Below are 24,508 nucleotides of genomic sequence, written 5' to 3' on the forward strand. Positions count from 1 at the left end.
TGTTTCATCTTATGAAAAGCCTAAACATGGATATAAATTACAAGCAGGAATTTAATTCTAACTAAAGTCCTGTGGCGATGGAATCCAGCCTACCTCAAATCCCTTTAAAGGTAGGATTAATTTTTCAACCTTCTCTAGGTTAACTACAAACCAGTAGGAGGCCTTGGCCTTCAGCACTGCTCCAAACTCATACAAATGAAACATCCATTTCCATCTTCTTTTACTTCCCCAAAAAGTAAGCTTCTCAGCTTGTCTTTACGGGTATACACAAAACCACCAGCTGCTGTGTCTGCATTCATGAGTGGATGTACTTGTCTTACCAGATGTTTGTAGCTCAAAGGAGGGCCTTTTTCAAAAAGACGGAACCAGGAACAGGAAACTGACAAGAGGCCAGAGTGGGTGCCAAGTGGGATGGGAAGCAAACAGGTACAAATGGCTGCTGTGTTTAGGTGGGTGGGGGCAGAGGGAAAATCCCCCATTTTCACAATATACAGGAAAATTAACCACAAAGGAAAAAGATCAAGCCTAAAAAACAGCAAGTTTCTTTTGATGACTGAGGTTAAAGCAGCCATAATGCAGTTATATCCACTCCGAACTCGACAAGAGGAAAGTTAAGACGGCAGGACTGTGACATGGAGTCCTGATCCTTTTCTGAGACGGTAACATCCTTAGGGGAGCTTGAGTGATGACCATGAAGCCATGAAACAAATTCTTTCTCAAGACATTTATTACAAATGTCATGAATATATTCATAAAGTAAAATTGGTTTAAAAAAACAGAGAACAAGAGAGCAAGTGAGAAAACGAGAAAAGCCAGGACTTCGATATTACACCTAAAACACAGAAGATGCCGACTTTATGAATAAGCAGAATTAACTACATTCTTAAAATAGTTTTAGTGCATTGCATTTTTAGAAAAGGGAAACTCCCCCACCCCCAAGAAAAGGTTCCTGCAACACTGAACAGTTTGTGTGACTATTCTAATGTAACCACCTGTCTGCTACCAACCCCTCTACATCGAGAACAATGAGATCTTGTGTCATGAGCTGCAGTTGCCCCATCAACCTCTAATGGTGAATCTGGTGAAAACAAAGCATTCTGCTTTCTAAACTTGTAAGTAAACTGCATCAGCCTTAAGGCTATTTCCCATTTTCATGGACAGTTCTTGTGCCTGCTGATTTGTGACAATAAAAGTCAAACTTCAATCTGGTCATTTTGGTATTAGATTAAATTAAACATTAATGGTTTCTTCCAAAAACATATAAACTAAATCACCTCTCAATGCATTAAGAACAATGAGGTAGGCAAAAAAAAATAAACATGTGGTTTGAATTTTTTTCTTTCTTCTGCAAGTGCAGACTGTGGTAAAACTGTTGTTGCACTTCTAGGTTTAAACAAAAATTAAACCTTTAACTGAGGCAGTGCTAATACTGTCACACGACAAAGTTCTGGCCATTATACAAAATGCACACGTTTTCTTTTTCTTTTTTTTTTCCTTTTTTTTTTTTTTTTTTTTTTTTTAGAACCATCTGCACACGATTTAGGCAACCTGGTACACAGAAAAATGACTGAGTTCTTGGCCAGGACCCCCCACCCCAAATCCAAAGAAACAAAATGGGACCCCTTAACCCACCCCACCCCATCTCCCAAGCCCCACCCACAAAAAAGTTATCCTAGTAACTGTGTCTTTCACATTTTATAAATATTAACTTCTTAAACCTGCATCTTCTTCTTTGTCCACATATCGTCACATTACAAAAAAGAAATGTCAATTAAATACACTGTTAATGTTACTATATTAAATCTGCTCTCTGCTTCAGCACTCTGCTCCTTTTACCACCACTTCTCACCTCCTTGTGCCCACTGCCAATAAAACCAACGGCATGTTCATCGTCGCCACTGTCAGACACCCACAAGACAGAGTCATTCAGAGACAAGGAATTCTGGAGCTGGAGGAAAGGTGTTTGCTTTCCAGTATGATGCTCAATCCCAAACACTTATAGCACCTGATGGTAGAATCTGAACAGCACCAGCTGCATTGCAGCCTTGATTTATTTTGGAGTAAGAAAAAAAAAAAGAATGGGGATAAACTGGTATATAAGAGGAACAGGAAGGAGGGGAGAGAACCCAACACATGAGGTCTGCACACACAGCTGTCCTGGTTGCCCTCGGTGCAGCTCCGAGCTCCAGTTACAAGGAATTCCAAGTTCTCAGGATCTTGAAGACTCTGGAGGCCAGTAATCCCTGGATCACATTGCTTCTACCAGCTCAGAAGAGAAGTCCTGCCTAAGGTCATGAAATAAACCTGACTGCTGCCACCAGACCGAACAGAGGCAAAGAACACCTGCAAAAGCAAGAAAAGAGAGGGAATGGTTACCATGGTCATGAAGCACTTCCAGCCAGGGAATCTAAGCCACCATCATCCTCAACACTGTCAAGTACGAGAAGCTTAGACTCCTGAAGAGCCTTTTCAAAAGAAACTCTGAGGCCAGGCGCAGTGGCTCACACCTGTAATCCCAGCACTTTGGGAGGCCAGGAGTTCCAGACCAGTCTGGCCAACATGACAAAACCCATCTCTACTAAAAATACCATGTGGTGGCACACACCTGTAATCCCAGCTACTCAGGAGGCTGAGGCATGAGAATCACTTGAACCCGGGAGGTGGAGGCTGCAGTGAGCCAAGGTCACACCACTGCATTCCAGCCTGGGCAACAGAGCAAGACTCTGTCTCAAAAAATAAATAAATAAATAAATAAAAAGGCTGGGCATGGTGGCTCATGCCTGTAATCCCAGCACTTTGGGAGGCCGACGTAGGCGGACCATGAGGTCAGGAGTTCAAGATCAGCCTGGCCAAGATAGTGAAACCGCATCTCTACTAAAAACACAAAAAATTCGCTGGGCATGGTGGTGGGCTCCGGTAATCCCAGCTACTCAGGAGGCTGAGGAAGAGAATTGCTTGCACCCAGGAGGCTCAGGTTGCAGTGAGCCGAGATCACGCCACTGCACTCCATCCTGGGCGACAGAGCAAGACTCCGTCACCAAAACAAACAAACAAACAAAAACAACCCACAAAAACCTCTGGGGCAATTATCAATTTATAATTTGTAAGGAGTGACCATCTGCAGCCAATTTTTATTACAACTCAGGCTTGTTACTACTAACTCCTTACACATTGGCATATTGTGAGACGACAAAGGAAAAAAATGAATGTTTCTGAAGTTATTTCTTTCCACTTCTACTGTTAACACCTTCTAATAAATAAATGTCTTTAAAAAACACAATGAGCAACACGGAAGACTCCTTAACAACCTAATTTCTTTTTAAAAATCAACAAAAAATGTATTAATTACTTCATATAACCCATAAATAGAATTTTTGTGCCATTTATTAATAAATCTTAAAGGACATGACATGCATGATAAAAATATTTAAATGCCTGAAATTCAAAGAATGTTATAGTTGCAGCTATGGTAAACATACTTAGGAAAGTATAAGCCAACAAGCTGACAAAATCCTGGATTAGGTCTGAGCTGTAGAGATTTTCAAGGTCACAGATTTGGGAGATAATCTGTAGGCAAAACTCCACTTGAAACTGAGTTGTAGGGTTGCAGAAGACAGTGGGTAGAGGTGAAGTGACTTTGTGTTTGGGATGTATCGGGCAAGCAGGACCAGCTGCCAAGGACAGATGTGTAGCTTCTTCTTTCTTGCATTAAATGACTAAATGTTTAAATCTGAGAACTGGGCTGACTGCTAGTCTGTCAATGTGACGCAAAAGATGGAAACGTTCTTCAGGGCCAAGTTTCAAAGGTCGTGGTGTCTTGCCTTAGGTAGTCAGACATGCTTTTGTCTGACTGGGCAGAAGAAAGAAAGGGTAGGCTTAGTAAAAATCAGTTCCACCTTCGATGCCTTCTCCCTTGGCAGGGATGGGTCAACGCCCCTGGCCATCTATCTGCTCAACTCCAAAGCCAGTTTGAAAGGGACTTCCTGGGAGGAAGGTGCCACAGGAATCGTCCCTGGAGTGATATGGCCAGTTTTGAAAAGCAAAGGGGGTGTCATGCCATGGGGTCTCTGGTGCAGGAGGTATGTTATGTCTGCATAAGATGATTTTTACTGTGAAACATTTCTGACATGCAAACCTAGGAAGCAATTTCACCACTCACAGACTAACAAGGGGCATCTTCTTGACACACATTAGGTCAGAGGAACCTTTTGATGTACCCAAATGGCACGGTGGTTCCTTCCACTCACAAAAGAATTCCAGCCAACTAAACTGGCAGCTTTTATCTTCCCTATCTCTAATTATAGCCTAGACTGGTCATCTAATAGAGTTAAAAATACATATACAAAGCAAAACCCAAATATGTTAATTTCTACAGAGAAAAATATCTCTATCCCCTCATAGCAAAAAGCAAAACATTCCCCAATCCTCACAAACATGACTAAAAAGCAACGTTTAAAACGTTCCTTGATTATTTTTATCAAAACTCCAAGGAAATTAATCATCAAACTCCATGGAAAACAAGCCATTATTAAAAGATAGAGCAACTAAAAAGAATCCATAAGGGAACTATTACCTTGTCATTGCGTTCACACAAGAATTTTAGTCTTTGAGCCCTTTTGTGCATGAACACACCATCCAAGTGACCAGTTTCCACAGATCGGATCTCTATGGCCTTCTCTCCCCAGCCCATTGTCTGATTGGATCGAATATATGCTTTTGGGGAGGGAAAAATTGCAAACCGTTAAAGATGAGGAAACAGCCCTGAAAAGATGTTGCTTACTTAATAAAAATATATTTTTATACTTCTAAATCTTTTTAAAATTTAAAATTTAAATGCCTAGTATTTAAGGATTTGTTTTCAAGGAACTCTGCCTTTGTAACCACCTTGCCTATCCTGTGAAGTAGTTACTTGCATCAGTGGTTGATCTATTTCATTTTCCTTAGGCCTTTCACGCCTATCTAGAAAAATTACCCACTGAGTTTAGAGTTTAGTGCACAGATTTTTATCAATCCAGTCATGAGAGACGGCAGGGAAGAGAAATCATGAGTGATCAGAGACAGTGACCTAATTACAATAAAACCAAAATAGTTTTGGAATAGAAACCCATGAAAATGTCAAATATCGGTCTTTATTACTGAATGCAAACTAGAAAACTATGCACAAGGCTGTTTGTAGTTATGGCTCTAGCATTCTGTGCAAATAACTTCCCTTTCTGTCTCCCTTTACCAATTCGTTACCAATTCTCTGTCTCTTTACCAGTTCTCTGTCTCCCTTTACAAAGTGGTCAACAAAAACATGTCCGATTTTCCTCTGGATGTTTTAAGGATTAAATGAGAGATTATGATAATAGAGTTTTTAAAGTAGAAAATAATTACTTGGATTTTGTTCTCAAATAGACCTATGACTATTTCCACGGCCTACAATCTAACTTTCCACCATCTACTGCCAACTACTCTGTTCAATGGTAGTCAAAAGGTCTGAAGGACATACAAAATCAGCATGATAAATAAATGGAGTCTCAGACACGGCTCCACTTTCACAAATGCTGCCTTTCCCCAAGTTCTCCATACCTACTGACGTAGGCATCTCTCCCCACTGTAGAACTACATCCTTGGTGATCCTTCCATATGTGTTTACATAAACCCCCTCATCTTCATAGCACACCAGAAGCTCCATTCCATCTGTATTGGGGAGGATGATGATTGCATGGGGTTTGATGCTACACTGGATCTAGAGAACAGGAACAAAGTACAGGGAAGAACGTCTGTGGTTATTTCCAGCCCTGTGCAAGTGCTCAGTAAGACTCTTAGTGAATGCGCTGGTACCATATCTCTGAAGATAAATACAGCAATTAGATTAACATTTTAGAATAGTCATGCAATATATATCCCCAACTCTGCTTTTTCCCAGTAATATACTCTACTGACTCACATGTCCTGAGGCCCATGAAACATTGGATGCTGGGCTCCAATTGAGAACCACTCCCAACCCAGGGATATTCTGGCCTGGCAGCAACTGCCCCAAATCCATCCCATGTTAGTCAAAGCAAGAGCTAAGAGGTTTTCACAAGGGCTCCACAGAGCCAGGAAGGCGGATTTCCACTTGTCTAAGAGCATGGAGCTATTGAAAATTGCATATCATTTAAATACTCACCCCCACACCAAGGGGAAATGAATCCCTGCTTGTGTTAGTTCACTAAGCAGAGTAAAGAAGAAAGTCAAAACAAAATGAAGCCAGTCAACCAACCATAGAGTGTGGGTTCTTTCTTACATGTGTTGGTAGATAAATGTCATAGACTGATCCTGAATCCACATCAACAGCATGGAATCCAGCACAGGATCCATAGATCACTTTCAACCTCTGGCCTTCCTCAACAGTGAGATCCACCAGTAATGGCTTATGTACCAATTCTCCAAATGACTGCAAAGAAGCCATAAGAGAAGTGAGAAGATGAAGGAGAACTTTTTTTTTTTTTTTTTTGAGACGGAGTCTCGCTCTGTCACCCAGGCTGGAGTGCAGTGGCGCCATCTCGGCTCACTGCAAGCTCCACCTCCCAGGTTCGCACCATTCTCCTGCCTCAGCCTCCTGAGTAGCTGGGACTACAGGTGCCCGCCACCACGCTCGGCTAATTTTTTGTATTTTTAGTAGAGACGGGGTTTCACCACGTTAGCCAGGATGGTCTTGATCTCCTGACCTCGACCTCCCAAAGTGCTGGAATTACAGGCGTGAGCCACCGCGCCCGGCCGGAGAACTTACTTCTAATAGATCAAACTAGAGAGGACCCAACATACTCAGTTATGCAATTACTGAGCCACACTGGCAACAACCGTAAGGCAACAATATTCTACAAAATTAGTCTTTATTATGTTTTTGCCTGTTAATTAGCATCTAGAAGACACTTCTTCCAGAAGTTATGTTCCAAATCTCCCTTTCCAGATCAAGATTTCTGCTCTGTCATTTACTGTGCTTTTGGCTGCCTTGATCAGAAAATCATGCAAAGTAAAATAGTGAGGACTTTCCTAAGAATGCTACTCAACTATTCAAATGCACAGTAGAGCGAGAGGAGTTGTAGGAGTCACACACTGAAAATTGTATCACTATTATCATACTAGTAGCTATTTGAACTATAAAGGTCTCTAATTTTCTGACTAGACTAAAATGGTGAAAAGGCCGTATGTGCTACAACAGCCTGGATTGTGCTGGTGGTCTCCATTTTTCACTGACATCACTACCCACAGTTCACAAGACTACGATAATGAAACAGCAGCTTTAAATAAGGTAATATGTATAAAACCAACTAGTACGGTATCTGGTATATAAAGGATATTAAGGCCAGATCTCAGAAGATAATATAACTGTATAACCAATTCTCTTTATTCAGTAACACTTGGATTTATTTTTTAAGCGAATATTATTTTTTAAGCGAATATTGTAACTCCATCTATCCTGCTTCACTGGGAAATCAAGCAGTAAGCAATCCAAAAACACAAATTTTGCAAATAAATGAAACCTACCCCTTCAATAAAATATAAAAAAACTATTCTAAAAAGCCAATCACCAGGCAATGTGAGGTATATTTGTAAATTTCATGAGTATTTTTGTGAACTCACAAATGAAAACAGTCCTAATTTTAAGACTAAGTACTCCATCATTTACTTTCCTAAAACTGTATACATGCAAAATGGCAAAAACATCTTAATTTATACATTAGTTCAGATGTTATAGCTGAGTTTTTTATTGAAACAAAAATGGAATCATATGAAATATTTTAACTTTTTTCACTTAGTGTATAATAATGTTGTCATCGGAATTTCTGTAATTTTTAATTAGTATTTTATGAACAGATATATCTTAAAACTGCCCGTTAGACACAGTTTTGTTATCAAAAACACATCTAAATCTTTACACGCATCCATGACTCAGGTGAAGGTCACCTTTTTAACTGAAGGGTGGAAATACTGTTCTCTTTTCCTCTGTGAACACATTGCCACATCGATTAAAGTGTCTACCCAACATTTATCTCTCTCTCCTTCTCACTGTGGGCTTAGAAAGCAGCTTAACTAAGCTTATTACATTACATTAGAAATGGTTTATGATAAAGTTATATGCTATATTAGCACATAGCTTTTATATTAGCAATTTTAACATTCAGACTTTTTAAACATATTCCCTGACTCTTGGTTGCAGCTTGAATGGCCAATACTACTTTTAAATTCACTTGATGTTGTTACCTTAAAGGCCATAAATTTGTGATATGGCTTTGGTGCCCACGCATAGACTTCCACAGAACTCTTCAAAGCAATCACCAGAAATTTGATTCTTTCATATTTTACTGAAAAGCAGCAAATAAAAAAGCAAGAGAAGCACAGGTCAGTATCAACATAGCCCTCTAAACTGTTTTAGTTGTCTTCTGCAAACTTTATAAATATGCCTTCTATTCATTCATCCAAACAAGCAGGGGAAAAATTCAGAGAGAGAGATCACACCTCACAGTTTCCTTTTCCAGCTCTTTAATGTATTTTGACCATCAATGAGTACTTTCGCTAATGATCCTAATCTTCTTATAATAGATTCCAAGATATTTTAAAATCAAGGACAATGCCAGGTATACCACCCTGAAGTCTTCAAGGGCTTAGTATTACTCCAAATGAGTAACAACATGATTAATCAGCCAAGAGACTCCTGAAACACACAGAGACCGAGGTCCTCCTTACAACTTTCCCTAGTCCTGCATGGGGCTCACACAGACTGAGGAAGAAAAAAGGCTTATACTAAAATATTCATGAGTCCTGAATTCTACCAACAGAAGTATCTGTCAACAAGTCCAAGTATCACTAAGACCATTTCCTGATCTACAGAAGTAGTAAAACTGCCTCCTTCCCATAGCTATTTTGGTGCCCTTACTGCCAGGCAACTCTGCCAAAACAAGTACTCCCAGGGGTCCTTGAGTACCTGTGACTTACTAATGCAGATCCATGATTTCTTTACAAGCTAACATCACACCGCTACTTGATTCCTTCTTTGTGCATGAGCAGGAACTTGTTAACTGATAACTCCCCTTGTTAAACTCTATATATTACCACTGTTTAAATAAATCAATAAACGAACATTAAGACACAAAGGTTTATAACAGTCTGACAAAACCGGTACGGTTTCATAGACTTCTGCGATGATAGAAACTCTCCGTATCTGTATTGCTAATATAACCACCACACACATGGGGCTATTGCACACTTAGAATGTACTAGTGCCATTGAGGAGCTAAATTTTAAGGTTTCCTTAATTTTTATTAATTTAATATACATTTAAATAGCTCCCTATTCTTGGTGGCAACCATAATGACAACGAATGAATGATATTACCCACACTTATCTCCTGAAAATACTTGTGATTCATTCTGTATGAGTGACAGGCCTGAAGGCCTACTGTTTTGTTCTGGGGAAAAGCCCAACAGACTTTTAACCCGTCTGTCTCTTGCTCCCCCTGCAGGATAATCTATTCATGTACATTTCATCTGTTATGAGCTGTTTCATTACATTTAGCCTTAGATGATTTTAGTTATACCTCAACACATAAAAATACTTCACATAAACACAGAAAACCCTAATCCTAAAATCTATCCTAAGCAGATAGTTCTACTTTCCCATATCATTAGAACTGTCAGAGATACTGAGGCAGCTCCCACAATCACCATTAACCCATGAGCTGAGGGGTGCAGACAAACTACACCAACAAGACAATGCCAAGCATGACAACATCCCTCGGAACAGAGGAACTGATGATGTATATATTTTCATAAACATAGAAAAAAGAAAACACGCAAGCAGAAACAAACATTCAATAGGCCCGTAACATTAATCAGTTTTAGGTATATAGAAAAACTTCCTGTTTAAATTCTGTTAGACTATAACATCTTTCCTATAAAACTTTAATTTGGCTAAGGTCCATTATTTCTCCCGTATGTCTAACATTAGTGCCAGTATTTTGGTTTTTTCATGTTTAAAAAAAAATTGTTTTGATTAGCTGGGCGTGGTGGCAAGGTGCCTGTAATCCCAACTATTCAGGAGGCTGAGGCAGGAGAATCGCTTGAACCCGGGAGGTGGAGGTTGCAGTGAGCTGAGATCGCACCATTGCGCTCCAGCCTGGGTAACAAGAGCAAAACTCCATCTCAAAAAGAGTTTTGGTTTTGTTCCTGTGAGATTTTACTTCATGAGAATCACTGCTTCATGCCAAGGAGAAAAAACAATACAATTGCCATAAAACACTGACTGGCCAGCTGGGCTCACTTACTAGTGAGGAGCATAGTAGCTGTGCACAGGCACTTAATTCAAAATGGCAGGCCATAAGCCCTTGAGTCAAACTCTCAAACACTCTTATCAGTGCCTGCCAAGGACCTCCAGACCTCTAAGTGGAGAATAAGCCTGGCATGTAAAAAAGGACTCAAGTCAGCTGGCTTCCACTGACAAGATTTCCTTAAAGAGGTTACTGTCAACCACATCTTACAGAGGAGAAGAATGTGGACTGTCAAAGAGGAGGAGTGGAAAGACTCTCACAAGATGCACAGCGTGGGGGAGACTGAGGGCGGAGTGAGGTGCAGGGATGAACTCTGTTATGCATATAGGTGCACAGAGGGAGTAAGACAATGTCTAGATGAGACCTCAAGATTAGAATGTGCCTTGGAAACAGAACACCAGAAATGATCCACGTGTTTCAGAAACAAGTTTATTATTACAAACTTCAAAAAACCTGTGAAAATTTAAAGTTTAAAATTCAAACTCTATTCAAACTCTGGAAAAACAAAATATGACGCTTCTAGAACTTACCAACTTTATAATGTACACATCCTTCCAAATCCCCTACGGTTGTCCATCCCTGCTTCTTCTCAACTTCTGGATCATTGTGAAGTATTTTATTTCTTAACCAGGACAAATAGTAGACACGTAACTTATCCTTTTTGCCTAGCAAAATAAATATAAATATTTTACATGCATATTCAGAAGTAGGTCTCATCATTAATAACAATAGTAACCAAAAGAAATCAATCACTTAAGGCCAGCACTTAAACCTAGTGAAAGGCAAGTCACAAGTTGGAGATGTGTACCACAGAAACAGCTGACAAGGGAGTCATAATCCAGAATATGTAAAAAACTCCTATAAATCAAATAGAACAGGAGATAACAATAGAAAAACTGGATGTGCCACTATAACTGGAACTTTGCAAAAGAAGTGATCTCACAGACACACAAAAAGATGCTCATTCTCAACAGTAATAACGTGTGTTAAAACAGTAATAAGATGATTTCATATACCTATCAGTATGTCTAGAATTCAAAAGACTGACAATATCAAAGGTAGGCAAGATGTGGAACAACTAGAAACTTCAGAAACTAGTGTTGTAAACTGTTAGAACTGTTTTTGTAAGTTTGGCACTATCTATTAAAGTAGGATATGTGCATATCTTACATATGGTCTGGTAATCTCTCTCCTAATATAAATGTATATGTATGCCCCCAAGTACAACAACAGGAATGTTCATAGCAGCATGGTTCCTAATAGCTCCAAACAGGAAACAATAATGTCTGAATGGATAGTAAAATGAGTAAATACATTGTGGTGTAGTCATCTAAAGGAACAAAGAGACTACAGCTACAAGCAACAACAACAAAAATGATGGTGGGCAACGTCAGCCACACACATCAACAAGCTAAGAAGAAAAATCATATGATCATATCAACAGATGCAGAAAAACATTTGACAAAACCCAATACCTACTTATGATAAAAACTTTCAGGGAAATAGGAATAGAGGGGGAACTGCCTCAATTTGACAAGAAACATCTACCATAAAACCTTTCAGCTAACGTCATACATAATGGCAAGAAACTAGATGCTTTCCTCATAAGACAGAGAACAAGGGAAGGATTTCCCTTCTCATAACTCCTAGTAAATGTTATATTGGGTGTCCTAGCTAATGCAATTAGACAAAAAAGGGAAATAAAAGGTACAAGGACTGGGGAGGAAGAAATAAAACTGTCTTTCTCCACAGAAGACATGACTGTCTAGGTAGAAAATCCTGAAGAATCAACCAAAAAAAAATCCAAAACCAACCAACCAACCAAAAACCCTGCTGGAACTAATAAGCTATTATAGCAAGAATTATAGCAAGGTTGCAGGATACAAGCCTAATAAAATAAAACAGTGAGTCACTTTCCTGTATTTCCTGTATACCAGCAACAAATCATTAGAATTTGAAATTAAGACTACAACACCATTTATACTAGTACTTAAAAAAACAAAATGGGTATAATAAATCTAATAAAATTAGCCCTTTGCTAGTTTTACTTAAGGAAAACTACAAATTCTGATGAAATCAAAGAAGAACTAAATAAATGGAGAGAGATTTCCATGTTAATGGACAGAACAGTCAATACTGTCAAGACATCAGTACTTTCCAACTTGATCCACAGAGTCAATGCAATTCTAATCAAAATCCCAAGTTATTTTGTACATATCAATAAGCTGACTCTAGAGGCAAAAGTCCCAACACAGTCCACATAACATTAAAAAAGAACAAAGTTGAAAGACTGACAGTACCTGACTTCAAGATTTACTATAAATCTACAGTAATCAAAACAGTGTGGTTATTAGCACAAAAAGAGACAAATAGATAAATGGGAAAAAATAGAGCCCAGAAATAGAACTATACACCAGGCGCGGTGGCTCACGCCTGTAATCCCAGTACTTTATGGGGCAAAGATGGGCGGATCATGAGGTCAGGAGCTTGAGACCAGCCTGACCAACATGGTGAAACCCTGTCTCCACTAAAAATAGAAAAATCAGCCAGGCGTGGTGGCACATGCCTATAATCCCAGCTACTCAGGAGGCTGAGGCAGGAGAATTGCTTGAACCCGGAAGGCAGAGGTTGTAGTGAGCTGAGATCTCACCACTGCACTCCAGCCTGGATGACAGATTGAGACTCCGTGTCAAAAAAAAAAAAAAGAAGTAGAACTATACAAATATAGCAGTAATCTACAAAGGAGCACAAGCAATTCAATGGAGAAAGGTTAGTCTTTTTAATGAATGCTGCTGCAACAACTAGATATCCATAGGCAAAAGAAAATAAATCTACACAAACTTTGAAACTTTCACAAATATCAATTCAAAATGGATTGTGGACCTAAATGTGAAACACAAAGCTGTAAAGCAGATTCTAGAAGGTAACAGAAGAAAATCCAAGTGACTCTGGATTTGGCAATGACTTTTTAGATACAATACCAGAAGCACAATTCATGAAAGAAAAAACTAGTAAGTTGGACTTCACTAAAATAAAAACTTCTCTTCTGCAAAAGACATCATTCCACAGCATGAACAAACAAGCCACAAACTGGCAGAAAATATCCGCAAAACACATATCTGATCAGAAACTTAGATCCAAAATACACGAAGAACTCTTAAAACTCAACAATAAGCAAGCAACAATCCAATTACAAAATGGATTAAAGACAGAAGAAATACTTCACCAGAAGATATACAAACATAAGAAAAGATGTACCATACATCATTAGGAAATTGCAAATTAAAATGAGATACACCTATTAATTCCTACACCCCTTCAGAATGGCTAAACTGCAAAATACTGAAAAAACGTTTAGAAAAAGTCTACTTAAAAAAAAAAAAAAAAAAAAAAAGCAGCAGCTGACACTAGAACACATACTGTTTTACCATTATATAAAATCAGTTCAATGAAGGCAAAATCAACCTAACATGTTCAAAGTCTGGACAGTGCTTGCCTCTGGGGGCAGTCCCAGGGTGGCTTCACAGGGCAGTTTTGGGGTGCTGGCAATGTTCCATGTCCTCACCAGGGTGGGGCTATCTGGATGGATTCTGCATGTGACAGCTCATTGAGCTGTATGCTTATCTGTACTTTCTGTGTATATCATACTTCAGTATAATCCTTTTAACTTTTGGGGAATTGTTTGCAGGAAAATATTCAATATATGTTAAGAGAAGAAAAAGACCACACAGTTTTATATATAATGTTTTGTTTCCATCTTGTGAGATATATTTACAGAGAAAAGGAGAGGGAAATATAAAATGTTAACAAGAGTTATCTCTGAGATGGGGGTGACATTTTGTTTTATTCTTCCTAAGTTTCTTCTATTTTTGAAGCTTCCTACAATTGACATGTACTACATTTATGATTGTGAAAACCACTGAAAGTTAATAAGGAAGGAAAAAAAAAAAACAGAAAAGTAGACCAAAAAATGATTACTGGTATCAGCTGATTATAATTATTATTATTATTATTATTTTTTTTTTTGGAGACAGGCTCTCACTCTGTCACCCAGGCTGGAGTGCAGTGGTGCTATCACAGCTCACTGCAGCCTCGACATCCCAGGCAAAAGCAATCCTCCTGCCTTGGCCTCTCAAATTGCTGGGATTACAGGCATACGCCACTGCACCTGGTCTCAGCTGAGTATTGATCCCCATGAACTGTCTTGTTTCACTGGATCACTAAATGCAGATTTGTTTTCTCCAACTTAAAAAACTACCATCCATCAGCACTCTAGTTTTAAATGGCTGTTTCCTCATTTAAGTATAAATAGTGAAATTTTTGCATTTCAAGAAACTCCTTTACTTAACAACCAAAGCATATATTAGAAGTAAAATAACTTCAAGCAAATATGTTACATAACAAGCTTGTACTAACAAGCAGACAATTAAATAAAAATCACTGGTGGTATCATAAGTGATTATAATATCATAAGTGACTGTAAGTAGTGGTATATAAGACTCATTTAAAGTCTTACAATTTTGCATGCCATCTGACCAAGGAATAACACTAATTATTAGGAAATTATGATCTATGCAACATGGTATGTGCCTGAAGGTTAAGTAAGCTACAAGGATATCTGTGAAAAATGTTCACATGAGAGAAAAAAGGGAATATACCTAAAGGGCAGCAAGAGAAGATAACTAAATACATTTTAATACATCTATGCAAGGAAACATCCTCTAGCCATATAAAATGGAGGCCATGGAAGGATGTTCAATGGCATGGAGAAAGCAGACTACGTGTTTTGGACAATCAGGCCTGGATGGGATACACCCTAACTTCAGGAAAGAGGTTGCCATGGACAGGTAGATATGGGAGGAACAGGGATGCTGACTGTATGTACAACAGTGTACTGCAACAACTGTTCAAACTGGCTAGTTATAGTTAGTACTTGGGTGCCATTATCCTATGTTTGAAATATTGTATAACCATTTTTATGCAGATTTTTTTCCCTTAAGTATACAGTGAGTGTGGTGTATGCTTAAAAAACTGGAATTTAAAAACTTATAAAAGTTAAAAGATATGATCTCTGGATGATTTTACTTTTTATTTCTTGTAGTTGTTTTCCTGTACTAGTTTATATTACACAATTTATACTAAGAAAAATGCTCTTCTTAAAAAGAGACATAATTGGCCGGGCGCAGTGGCTCATGCCTATAATCCCAGCACTCTGGGAGGCCAAGGTGGGTGGATCATGAGGTCAGGAGATCAAGACCATCCTGGCTAACATGGTGAAACCCTGTCTCTACTAAAAATACAAAAAATCAGCCGGGCATGGTGGGAAGTGCCTGTAGTCCCAGCTACTCGGGAGGCTGAGGCAGGAGAATGGTGTGAACCTGGGAGACGGAGCTTGCAGTGAGTGGAGATTGTGCTACTGCACTCCAGCCTGGGTGACAGAGTGAGACTCCGTCTCAAAAAATAAATAAATAAATAAGTAAAAAAGAGACATAATTGTGTTAATTCACATAATAAAAACCATAATACAATACTTTTACAATAATGGCAAAGAATACTTCCTTTTGCAAGTACAAAAATTAGCTGGGTTTGGTAGCACTTGCCTGTAGTCCCAGCTACTCGGGAGGCTGAGGCAGGAGAATTGCTTGAACCTGGGAGGCGGAGCTTGCAGTGAGCCAAGATCGCGCCACTGCACTCCAGCCTGGCGACACAGCAAGACTCCGTCTCAAAAAAAAAAAAAAAAAAAAAGTCTGGTGGAAAGGAGTGGACACAGACCTACATATTGGACAAGGCAAATGAAATCTAACAAGCAACTGGGCAGAGAGGGCAGTGAGAGATGCCACTGAGAAAGAACACATTCATACGCTTCTCAAGACTGCTTTCGGAGGAGCCAGAGATCAAATGGGCGTGTGTGTCACCTCTGAATACGTCTTCAGCTCACACTATTGTCAAGTCTCAATGTGGTTGTACCTTATTTAGCCAGTACATCAGCGAATGAGCTAACTGAAGTTTAGTGTGTAAAGCTACAATATTGTTAAGATGGTGTCACATATTCTGGTTTACAAAACAAACACTCACCAGATATTGTCACCAAGACATTCAAGCCCTCAAGTACGTCCATTTGTTGAAATCGTCTTCGGTTGATCAGAGGATAGACCTTCCCTTGGCCACTTCTGTCCAGCAGCATCAGGCCACTCTCTGTACCCACTAGCAAATTCACTCCTGTTTCAGGGACACAGAAAGGCCTCAATTTTATGCTGTGCTTGGCAAATCCCCAGGTTGTATAGAAAGGATAACATCATCTATTTGGAAAAAAGTGCAGCTTCCTTAATTCACCCAGAAGCAGAAATCCTTAAAATAGTCAAAGGTTAAACAGTTAAAGTAACCAATCCTGCAATACATCACCATGTAGCAATGATGCTGACATATTTAAACATAAGAAAGGATAAGGGAAAGAACAAGAAACCCTCATCCCATCAATTTCCTTAATAATCCATTAGTTTCTAGTTCTTCCTCAGTTCCTCGAGAATGTTATATGCTGATTATTTCCTATCTTTACAGATTCTATGTCTAATTAGCCACATCACACATTTGAACAAACCTTCATCTGATACCATGATCTCTTTGTGCTTCCTCATCTTTCATTGGCAAATCTCTGGAATGGGCCATATAAATGCAGCCCTCAAATCCTTAACAGCTTATGATTCGGCTTCCATCACTCACATTTAAGCTTTTCTTAAAGATCACTTTCCACCATCATCAAGAAACAACTGTAGTCAGTTCTCTTGTCCTTCCATTTCTTAGGACTATCAAAATATTGTGATTTGATATTTGACTCACCCTACTTCTCTAACCTTGTACTGTCACAGTCTCCACACTCTTCTGCTGCCTCCTTCCTTATTTCCACACCCGCCCTCTGCTTCCTCAGTGGAGACATTTCCACTGCTGTCCATCTGGTGACACCCACCCACCTGTGCATGAGTGTGCCTCAGAACCAGTAACTCCTAATTCCATGCTGCTACTTTGCCTCCTGCTTTCCACCCACTGCAGATCTCTACTGAAACTAGCCTCGTGACTTGGCCGTTTCTATCAACAGCTCCCAAGCTGCTCTGCCAAACTAGCTAAAACTGGCCACTACAGCCAGAGAAAACCCCTTCTCTGTCCCTCCTTTCCCTTTCCTCTGCTCTCACAATTGTTCAGCCTTTGGCAACCTTTTAAGTGACGGATAGAGACCTTAATTAAGGTTGTTAAAGGAGCTTCCCTCCACTTTCTCATGATGTACATCCAATCAATCCTAATCTTGCTAAAATATTCAAGTCATGACTATCTTCAAAAACTACACATTCCATGTAGAAATTGTTCCAAAAGCCTTGGACTGGCATCTAAGACTGCCTGCCCCTTGGCCAAAGCACTTCTCCCTCTTGATCATTCATGTATTTCCCCAAATGCTCTTGTTCCCTGACCTAGAACCTTCACTGTCAGAATCACCTTTGTAACATGTAGCACAGATGACCCTACATTCCTAGGGAATTGGGCACATATCTGTGTGTACTGATTTCCTCAGTCATAAACTCACCAAGACAAGGAATAAAGTATTTGTGTAGAGGGAATGAGGCGGAAGAATATCATGGCACATACATGTATGCCCACACCCACCCACACCCTATTTCCAGATAATTTGAAATAAATAATTGTGATGACATTGAGAGAACAACCCTCCTACAGCCCTCTCTCTGTTTGTGCCTGGTCCTTATAGAGTTGATTGAGTTGGGATTATCCCAACATTTGGAAGACAGTATCTACCCAAGCAATGCTTGTGGGCATAGTGACTTAACGCTTAGAGATTAAAATAAAAAATGCTGTACAACTAAAAAGATTATCAGTATAAGAAAAATATTTAAATATGTAATATGTGATTCATTTTCATATAATTTTATTCTTGAGGTTGGCCATTCTGCCCTGACTATATCCTTGTCAAGGTGGAACTTATTTGAATATTATGCTTATGTTTCCCTGCATATATCTAGGCAAGTTGATCTAAAACAGCTTAGAAATTATTGGTAGAAAAGACAGATATTTATTGATAGAACTGCTGCCAGACAGATACCATTTCAAAGGTTCTATTTTACACAATATTTTGATATTTTCCTGGTCAATCTTCAGTATCAAGTAGATTTTTTTAAACTCCTATGTCAAGAATCTGGTAATAACTACACAAAATATGGGCCTTGTGAAGAAATCCTATTATATGTGTTTCTAAAAACTAACATATAAACATCAACCTCAAGATTTTACAGTGAGAAAGAATGAGGGAGTAACAAGATAAAGCTGAAGACTCTTTTCAAAACACAAAAGCTGCAGGTATTGTGGCACTTACACTCTATCTTCTACTTCTCCATGATATATTTCCAAGTTGTATAATTGTACAGTTGTATAATTTTATAAAGTACTGAATGCTAATAGTCAAAAGAATAGTCACTGTAAAGTACTTGGAAATTACGAGCATGAAAAATGAAAAACACTGGGTTGCATGTTGCAGTAAGTTTTTATAAATATACTTCTCCAACATTTCCACTGCTAGATACGATTGAATTTTATAGTGAGAACAGTCAACCTCAGGGTTCAGGGGTACAATGTACACTATTGAGTATAATGGGCTGATGGTTACACTAAAAACCCAGACTTAACCACTATACAATATATCCATGTAACAAAACTACTACAAAAATTTGTTTAATAAAAATAAAATGGAGATTAATCATGCCAATATTTGACAGTTAAAATGAGTGCAATCATATACATGTGCCACACCAGTCTGCTAATATACCACTCTGCATATAACAGGAGATGGGCATCATAGACGCCTTCCATCCTGTCTATCCACAAACTATTCAATGCAGCACTTCTCTAGAAGACCAGCCACCGCTCAGAACAAAATGACAGTGTTGGAGTAGTGGCTAGACACCTACCCCATAAGGCAGCACACAGAATCTCAGAGTTAAACCTCTTCTTGTATTTACGAATCTCCGGGGTGTCACTCTGTGGCCTAGTGTTGGTAGGATTCACATTGACCACTGAGCCTTTCCGGGTAGGATCTTGCCTTATGGCTTCTGGTCTCATCCCATCACAGGAAAATCCCACTGAAACACAATATATTTGAAATTATTTTCTGTACGCACACACACTATGCCTGCCTCCCTTCCCCAGTATACTTCAAGTAAATATTCATGTGGTATAACGAACACTTTGTCAAAGAGAAGAAATCTGTAAGCAATGTATATGGAAAAAGGAAATGGACTCTGCATCTCATTGCAAATAAGGCATACAACTGGGATGGGAAGTTTCTGTACCCGAGGTCTGTGCCTGTGAACAATCAGCTACACCTAAGCCACCCAAAAGAGCAACTCAAAGATAAAGTCCCATTTGTCAGCTGCTTTCTTGTTGCTACTGTACTTACCCACAGAAGTCACTGTTGTTCCGCTAGATGGAGAAATCTGTAGTAATCTGGGGTCTATAAAAGGTGTAAAGGAGGAGGAAGATTTGTGTTTCTGGAGTGTGCTACTAGCGGACTGAGTCTGCAATGTAAATTTCAATGTTATTAATACAACTGGCATTTTAAAAATGAACATTAAAAATACACATTTCAATTCACTTCTATATTGCACTATTTCCCAATACTTTGCTCTATTTGCCTTGCATCATTCCCCCAAAAAATGCTCTGCGGGGAGCTTCCACGTGGCATAGCACCCCTCAGGGCAGCTTTACCTAGAACCACTGCAGGAGCCGTATCTCTACCAGAGACATTGCTCACTTACAAAGCGGTGCTGCAAGCTACCAATGAAATCTAGACTTCATGTGCCTAGCTTTAAAAAAAAATTAAGTAAATACTTATAATGAAACTCCTAAAGGAGGTCTGAAATGTCTTGATCTCAATTCACCAACTTCTGAATTTATTCTCCTACCCAAGAGTCCAAATAATCTATGCTGGAATATTGGCAATTGTTAATAATTGTAGTTATTTTAAATTGAGCCTCTTGCCAGAAAGCTACAGAAGCTTTGGCTACTGTTGTTTTAGGTGCATCATCATTAAACCCATACCAAATGAGGACTCATTAGTGAAAGGTGCAAATGACAAAAGAAGGCATATCTTTTTTATCTTTTAGGAGCACTAGTGTTTTGGTTAATAATGTAACTTAAGACAAAAAAACACAAAGAAAGTGAAACAAATTGTTAAGTGGAAATGTAATGACAATTAAAAACAAAACAAACAGAAAAATAAATTTGCCGGTTTAGTGAGTTAAGGGTTATAGTAAAATACTGCACATTAGAGCGAAATGGAGCAAAGTTTAAAATATAAATATAAGGAAGAATGTGAGTGTAGGTGGGATATATACCTCAGGAGAAAAAAGGAACATGTCTGATCAAGTGCTTTTGTCCTGTACCATTGGACCCCCTCCATGGACACCTGAGGGTCACCATGTCCTAGAGCCCATGCCCTCCCCTAAGCTTCCCACCTGAACATCTGTCCCCTGGCAGCTTCCCTCCCTGTCCCATGAGTCAGGAGCCAGTCTAGCCGATGCCAAGCCTGTCTAGGAAGCAGTTGACTTGCCCCTGCTCCTCCGGAGGAGAGGATTTTTCTGATTCTTTCTAACCTCCCTCAACTGGTAGATGAAGACACTTAAACCAAATCTTCTGTGGAATCAAATCACTTGTTTAATTCAATACGGGTGCTCAAGTGGGCTATGTCACTACACCTGGAGTATAACCCTGTTCAAAGAGCAAAGAATCACCCAGACTGAGCTAACACCCAGACCGAGCACCACAACCAAGCCTTCAAAGGAGCACACAGATTTCCCACACAAAATTTTAAATTAAAAACAAGCTCAAACCTTTGTCCTTCTTGCTTAACATCCTAATTTTTTCTAGGTTTCCCAAAAATAATTTGGCTTCTAAACCTCTGAGTGATTGTAAATTTCAAAGAACAAACTCCTTAACAGGGTTGGTGAAAACAAGTAAGAGTAATCAACCAACAACCCACCCCCCAAACAAGAAAAAAAAAAAAAATCAGTTCTGTTTGAAAGAGATTCCTGTACAGGATAATAAGTTTGTCCAGATAAGGCCAAGCCTGCTGAACCGAATCTTCCTATATTTTATTTATTGGATAAAAAGAATGAAAAAGGCAGATTCCACAAATGACTATAAGAATTTCATGCCAAATACATAATATCGGTCTGAGGACAGAGCAATCATTTTATTTAGATTTTTAAAAAATAAACTAGATAAAGCCATGCAACTATATTTATCTACAGAACAGTAAACAGTGAACTGGCAAGTTTGGGGGAGCTGATCTAGGGTTAAGGGGTTTATATGCAGATCTGAAACATGTTACTTGGGGTTGGGGAGAAGGGTAGGTGACAGAGAAAGCAGGGTGGGAAGGGAAGGGGTGAGGGTGTTGGAAAGGTCTCCTTTGCAAACTAACTCCTAGGCAGTGCTGGTCTAACCCCAGGAAAGCAGCCAGCTGTGGTGTGAGACATACCTCATTAGCAGTGAGCTTGTCCTGGGGTGTCTGTGGGGACATGGTGGGTGTCGGCTGGCTGGAGGATGGGGAGGAGGAGGTGGAGGAAGTGGAGGAGGAATGGCTTTGCTGTAAGAGATCTGGCAAGAGGTGAATGCGACCGGCAAAGCCATTGCTCTCATGATGGCTGGCACGCTTTTGGTCAACTGTACTCTGTAGAAAAAACAGGCACACTTGTCTCGCTCAAGCGCTGCTGAAATTGCCTATGGCCCTATTGATAACTGCTTTAAGGTGCTGTGTGACTTATAAACTCTGCTAAATTACCAAGGAAAAACCAAAGAAATTAGCCTGAACTGCTCACACTTCCTCACCAAATGCCTAACTTGTGCCAACAGAATTCAAAGTACCTAATCTGGTGGCTGCACGGCTCGAGCAGTGAGTGTTTAATCTGGTTTATCTGTTGCGCTAGCTTCTGTTACCAAAACCAGTATCCTTTTTTTTTCTTTTTAAATCTTTCTTTGCAAAGCTCCAGAAAGTACCTGTGGATTCTCTGAATCCTGGTCTTTTCCACGTTCTTCCTACTTTCCATCCGAATGCATTGCCATAGCATGAAACACACTTAGGGCAAAGTCCAAAATACTAAATAGGTGCCCTGTTCTACTTAAATGAGAAGCGTATCACTTTAATTAAGTCTAAGCTAAGAAATGAACAGACAGTTATAAAGCTTAGTGATCCAAACTGAGCATATCTGGGTGGCACACATTTAATTATTCAACAAGTGAGAAAACTAACATTTTGGAACATAGAAGAGAAACCTCCCGAACCCTTCTGCTCTCCGAGTCTCTGGGCCTGTGATGAGGCTCGTCCTGCCTGCCTCACCCGCTCCCACTGTGGCACTGCAGACACTCAGAGCCCAGCGTGCTCTGCAGAGCCATGGTGGCTGCTCTGCCAGACTCCAGACCTGCTTCCTCACTCTGCGAGCCTGTTTAAGGACTCCCTGTGGCTTCTCTCCCACTCAGACATAGACTGTGAGACTCAGCGCGGTGCTTGAATGAGGGCTGCCGCAGACATGCAGAGGAGCAGCGATGTGGGGTGGAGACTACTCGCTACCTTCTGGGCATGCAGTACACACCTGCCTCCCTAGCCCCCGACACTCGACACTTGACCCTCTGGGACTTGTTAACATGAAAACAGATGATGATGGAGAAACAGCATGAGTGAGTGAATGAGCAAGTGGGTTAATGACCACAGGAGAAGCTCAGCCTCTGACAACAGAGAAGACACGGGTACCTGGCGGACGATTAGAGTGCCCTCCTTGGATGGGGTCATGGCCGGCTCACTTTCTACATCATCATGGACAATCATGGTTTTCACAGATTCCGTTTCACCATTGCTCAAATTCAGAGATGACCTATGGAGAAAAAATCCAGACGTGAAAGGCCTTAATCTCTGGAGTCAAGGAGATCCTGTTTAGGCTTTTCGCCTTCTCAAAATCAAAACATGAGATGAGGCTACCGATATAAAGCCTCCTCCAAAAAAGCAACTGCTTAGCTTTCTCCCTTTAACAAAGAATTTCTTTCCAGTGCCATTTGTTTCTGAGCAAAAACTTAGAATGAATAATTATGGCTAATTAAAGTAGTTATACCAAACTGAAATTTCCCCTGGATCATATATCCTCAAATCAAAAGGAAAAAATAAAGTACAGGCTGGGGTGCTGGGGGAAGCACTGACACATGCACACACCAATGAAGAGAAGGGGAAACACAAGGCGACCTGCTGCTGAATCCACGAGAACTACATAGTAAGTGCTCATGGGGTCACGGAATAGTCTAGGAACAACTAGGTCCCAGTGGAAAGCAGGCTCTGAGAGAATACTCTCATCCGCTCTAAAAGAGACCGGGGACTGACGCTGCTCTGGTGTCCTCTGGTCCTGAGGTGGACTCGTCAGCCCCTTCCTGCTCCACATCGTCGTCCTCCTCATCCGTCGTCCCCGACTCCTCACTGGATGAGGAGTAGTCCGTTACTTTGTGAGGTGGCCGTACATCTTCCACTGCTCGAAGCTCTTTGGCCAGTGCGGTCAGATCCTAAAGCAAAGGACAGAAAAGAGAGAGTAAGGCAAGCAGGAGCAGGGACAGGAAAAGATGAGAAGTTCTTTAACCATAAATTGCCACAATGTCAGTTTTGTAAGACTTTTATAGTTACCCAGTTTCATGAGAAAGTGAGCTCCTATGGCTTTTGATAGAAAAGACCAAAGAAAGTCAAGAGAGAGATAAAAAAAAAAAATAGAAGACACCAAAAAAAAGTCAAAGATGTCATATACAGTTCAAATCCCATGACAATAAAAAAAAGATCTGCTTATGTTAAGCTGATAGTATTACTGTTGTTTTTTAATATGAGGTAAAATTCTAGATCAACAAATGTATATATACAGACTCTTGGACTTTGTTGTAAGGACATCTCCCTACATGACAAAGTCTTCTTTAGACTCATATAAAAGGTTTTGAGAGATACATTTTTATTTTACTTCAACTTTTATTATTAAAAACTTCAAAGCGCTAAGGTTTAATATTTAATGTTTTTATTTACTAGTTATAGGATATTTATGAAATTTTAGTAATAAATATTAATATTTTACTAAAATCAACATTTTAGGTTTAATATTTTATTAATAAAAGTTGTAGAAACACAACTTCCCTCCCAAA

General features: G+C 39.6%; 1 protein-coding gene across 50 annotated transcripts in view; it reads right to left on the reverse strand.

Moving 5' to 3' along the window:
- Positions 1–2,012: 2,012 nt before the first annotated feature.
- Positions 2,013–24,508, reverse strand: part of MAP4K4 (mitogen-activated protein kinase kinase kinase kinase 4) — a 193,558-nt gene continuing 171,062 nt past the window's right edge. For 14 of the 50 annotated variants that reach the window (XM_055107573.3, XM_055107562.3, XM_034952015.4 and 11 more), the window contains 11 exons: positions 23,715–23,890; positions 23,097–23,217; positions 19,749–19,866; positions 19,261–19,431; positions 16,370–16,513; positions 10,825–10,959; positions 8,233–8,333; positions 6,272–6,421; positions 5,572–5,731; positions 4,574–4,713; positions 2,013–2,343 (listed from right to left, as the gene is read on the reverse strand). In XM_055107573.3, the coding sequence (XP_054963548.1) occupies positions 2,260–2,343; positions 4,574–4,713; positions 5,572–5,731; positions 6,272–6,421; positions 8,233–8,333; positions 10,825–10,959; positions 16,370–16,513; positions 19,261–19,431; positions 19,749–19,866; positions 23,097–23,217; positions 23,715–23,890 (1,500 nt within the window). In that variant the 3' untranslated portion in view covers positions 2,013–2,259. Of the gene's footprint in view, positions 2,344–4,573; positions 4,714–5,571; positions 5,732–6,247; positions 6,422–8,232; positions 8,334–10,824; positions 10,960–16,369; positions 16,514–19,260; positions 19,432–19,748; positions 19,867–21,827; positions 22,020–23,096; positions 23,218–23,714; positions 23,891–24,508 lie in introns of all 50 variants that reach the window. The other 36 variants (XM_055107561.3, XM_055107560.3, XM_034952012.4 and 33 more) reach the window with 3 other exon arrangements.

Source organism: Pan paniscus, chromosome 12, assembly GCF_029289425.2.
Source record: "Pan paniscus chromosome 12, NHGRI_mPanPan1-v2.0_pri, whole genome shotgun sequence".
Classification (NCBI taxonomy): Eukaryota; Metazoa; Chordata; class Mammalia; order Primates; family Hominidae; genus Pan; species Pan paniscus.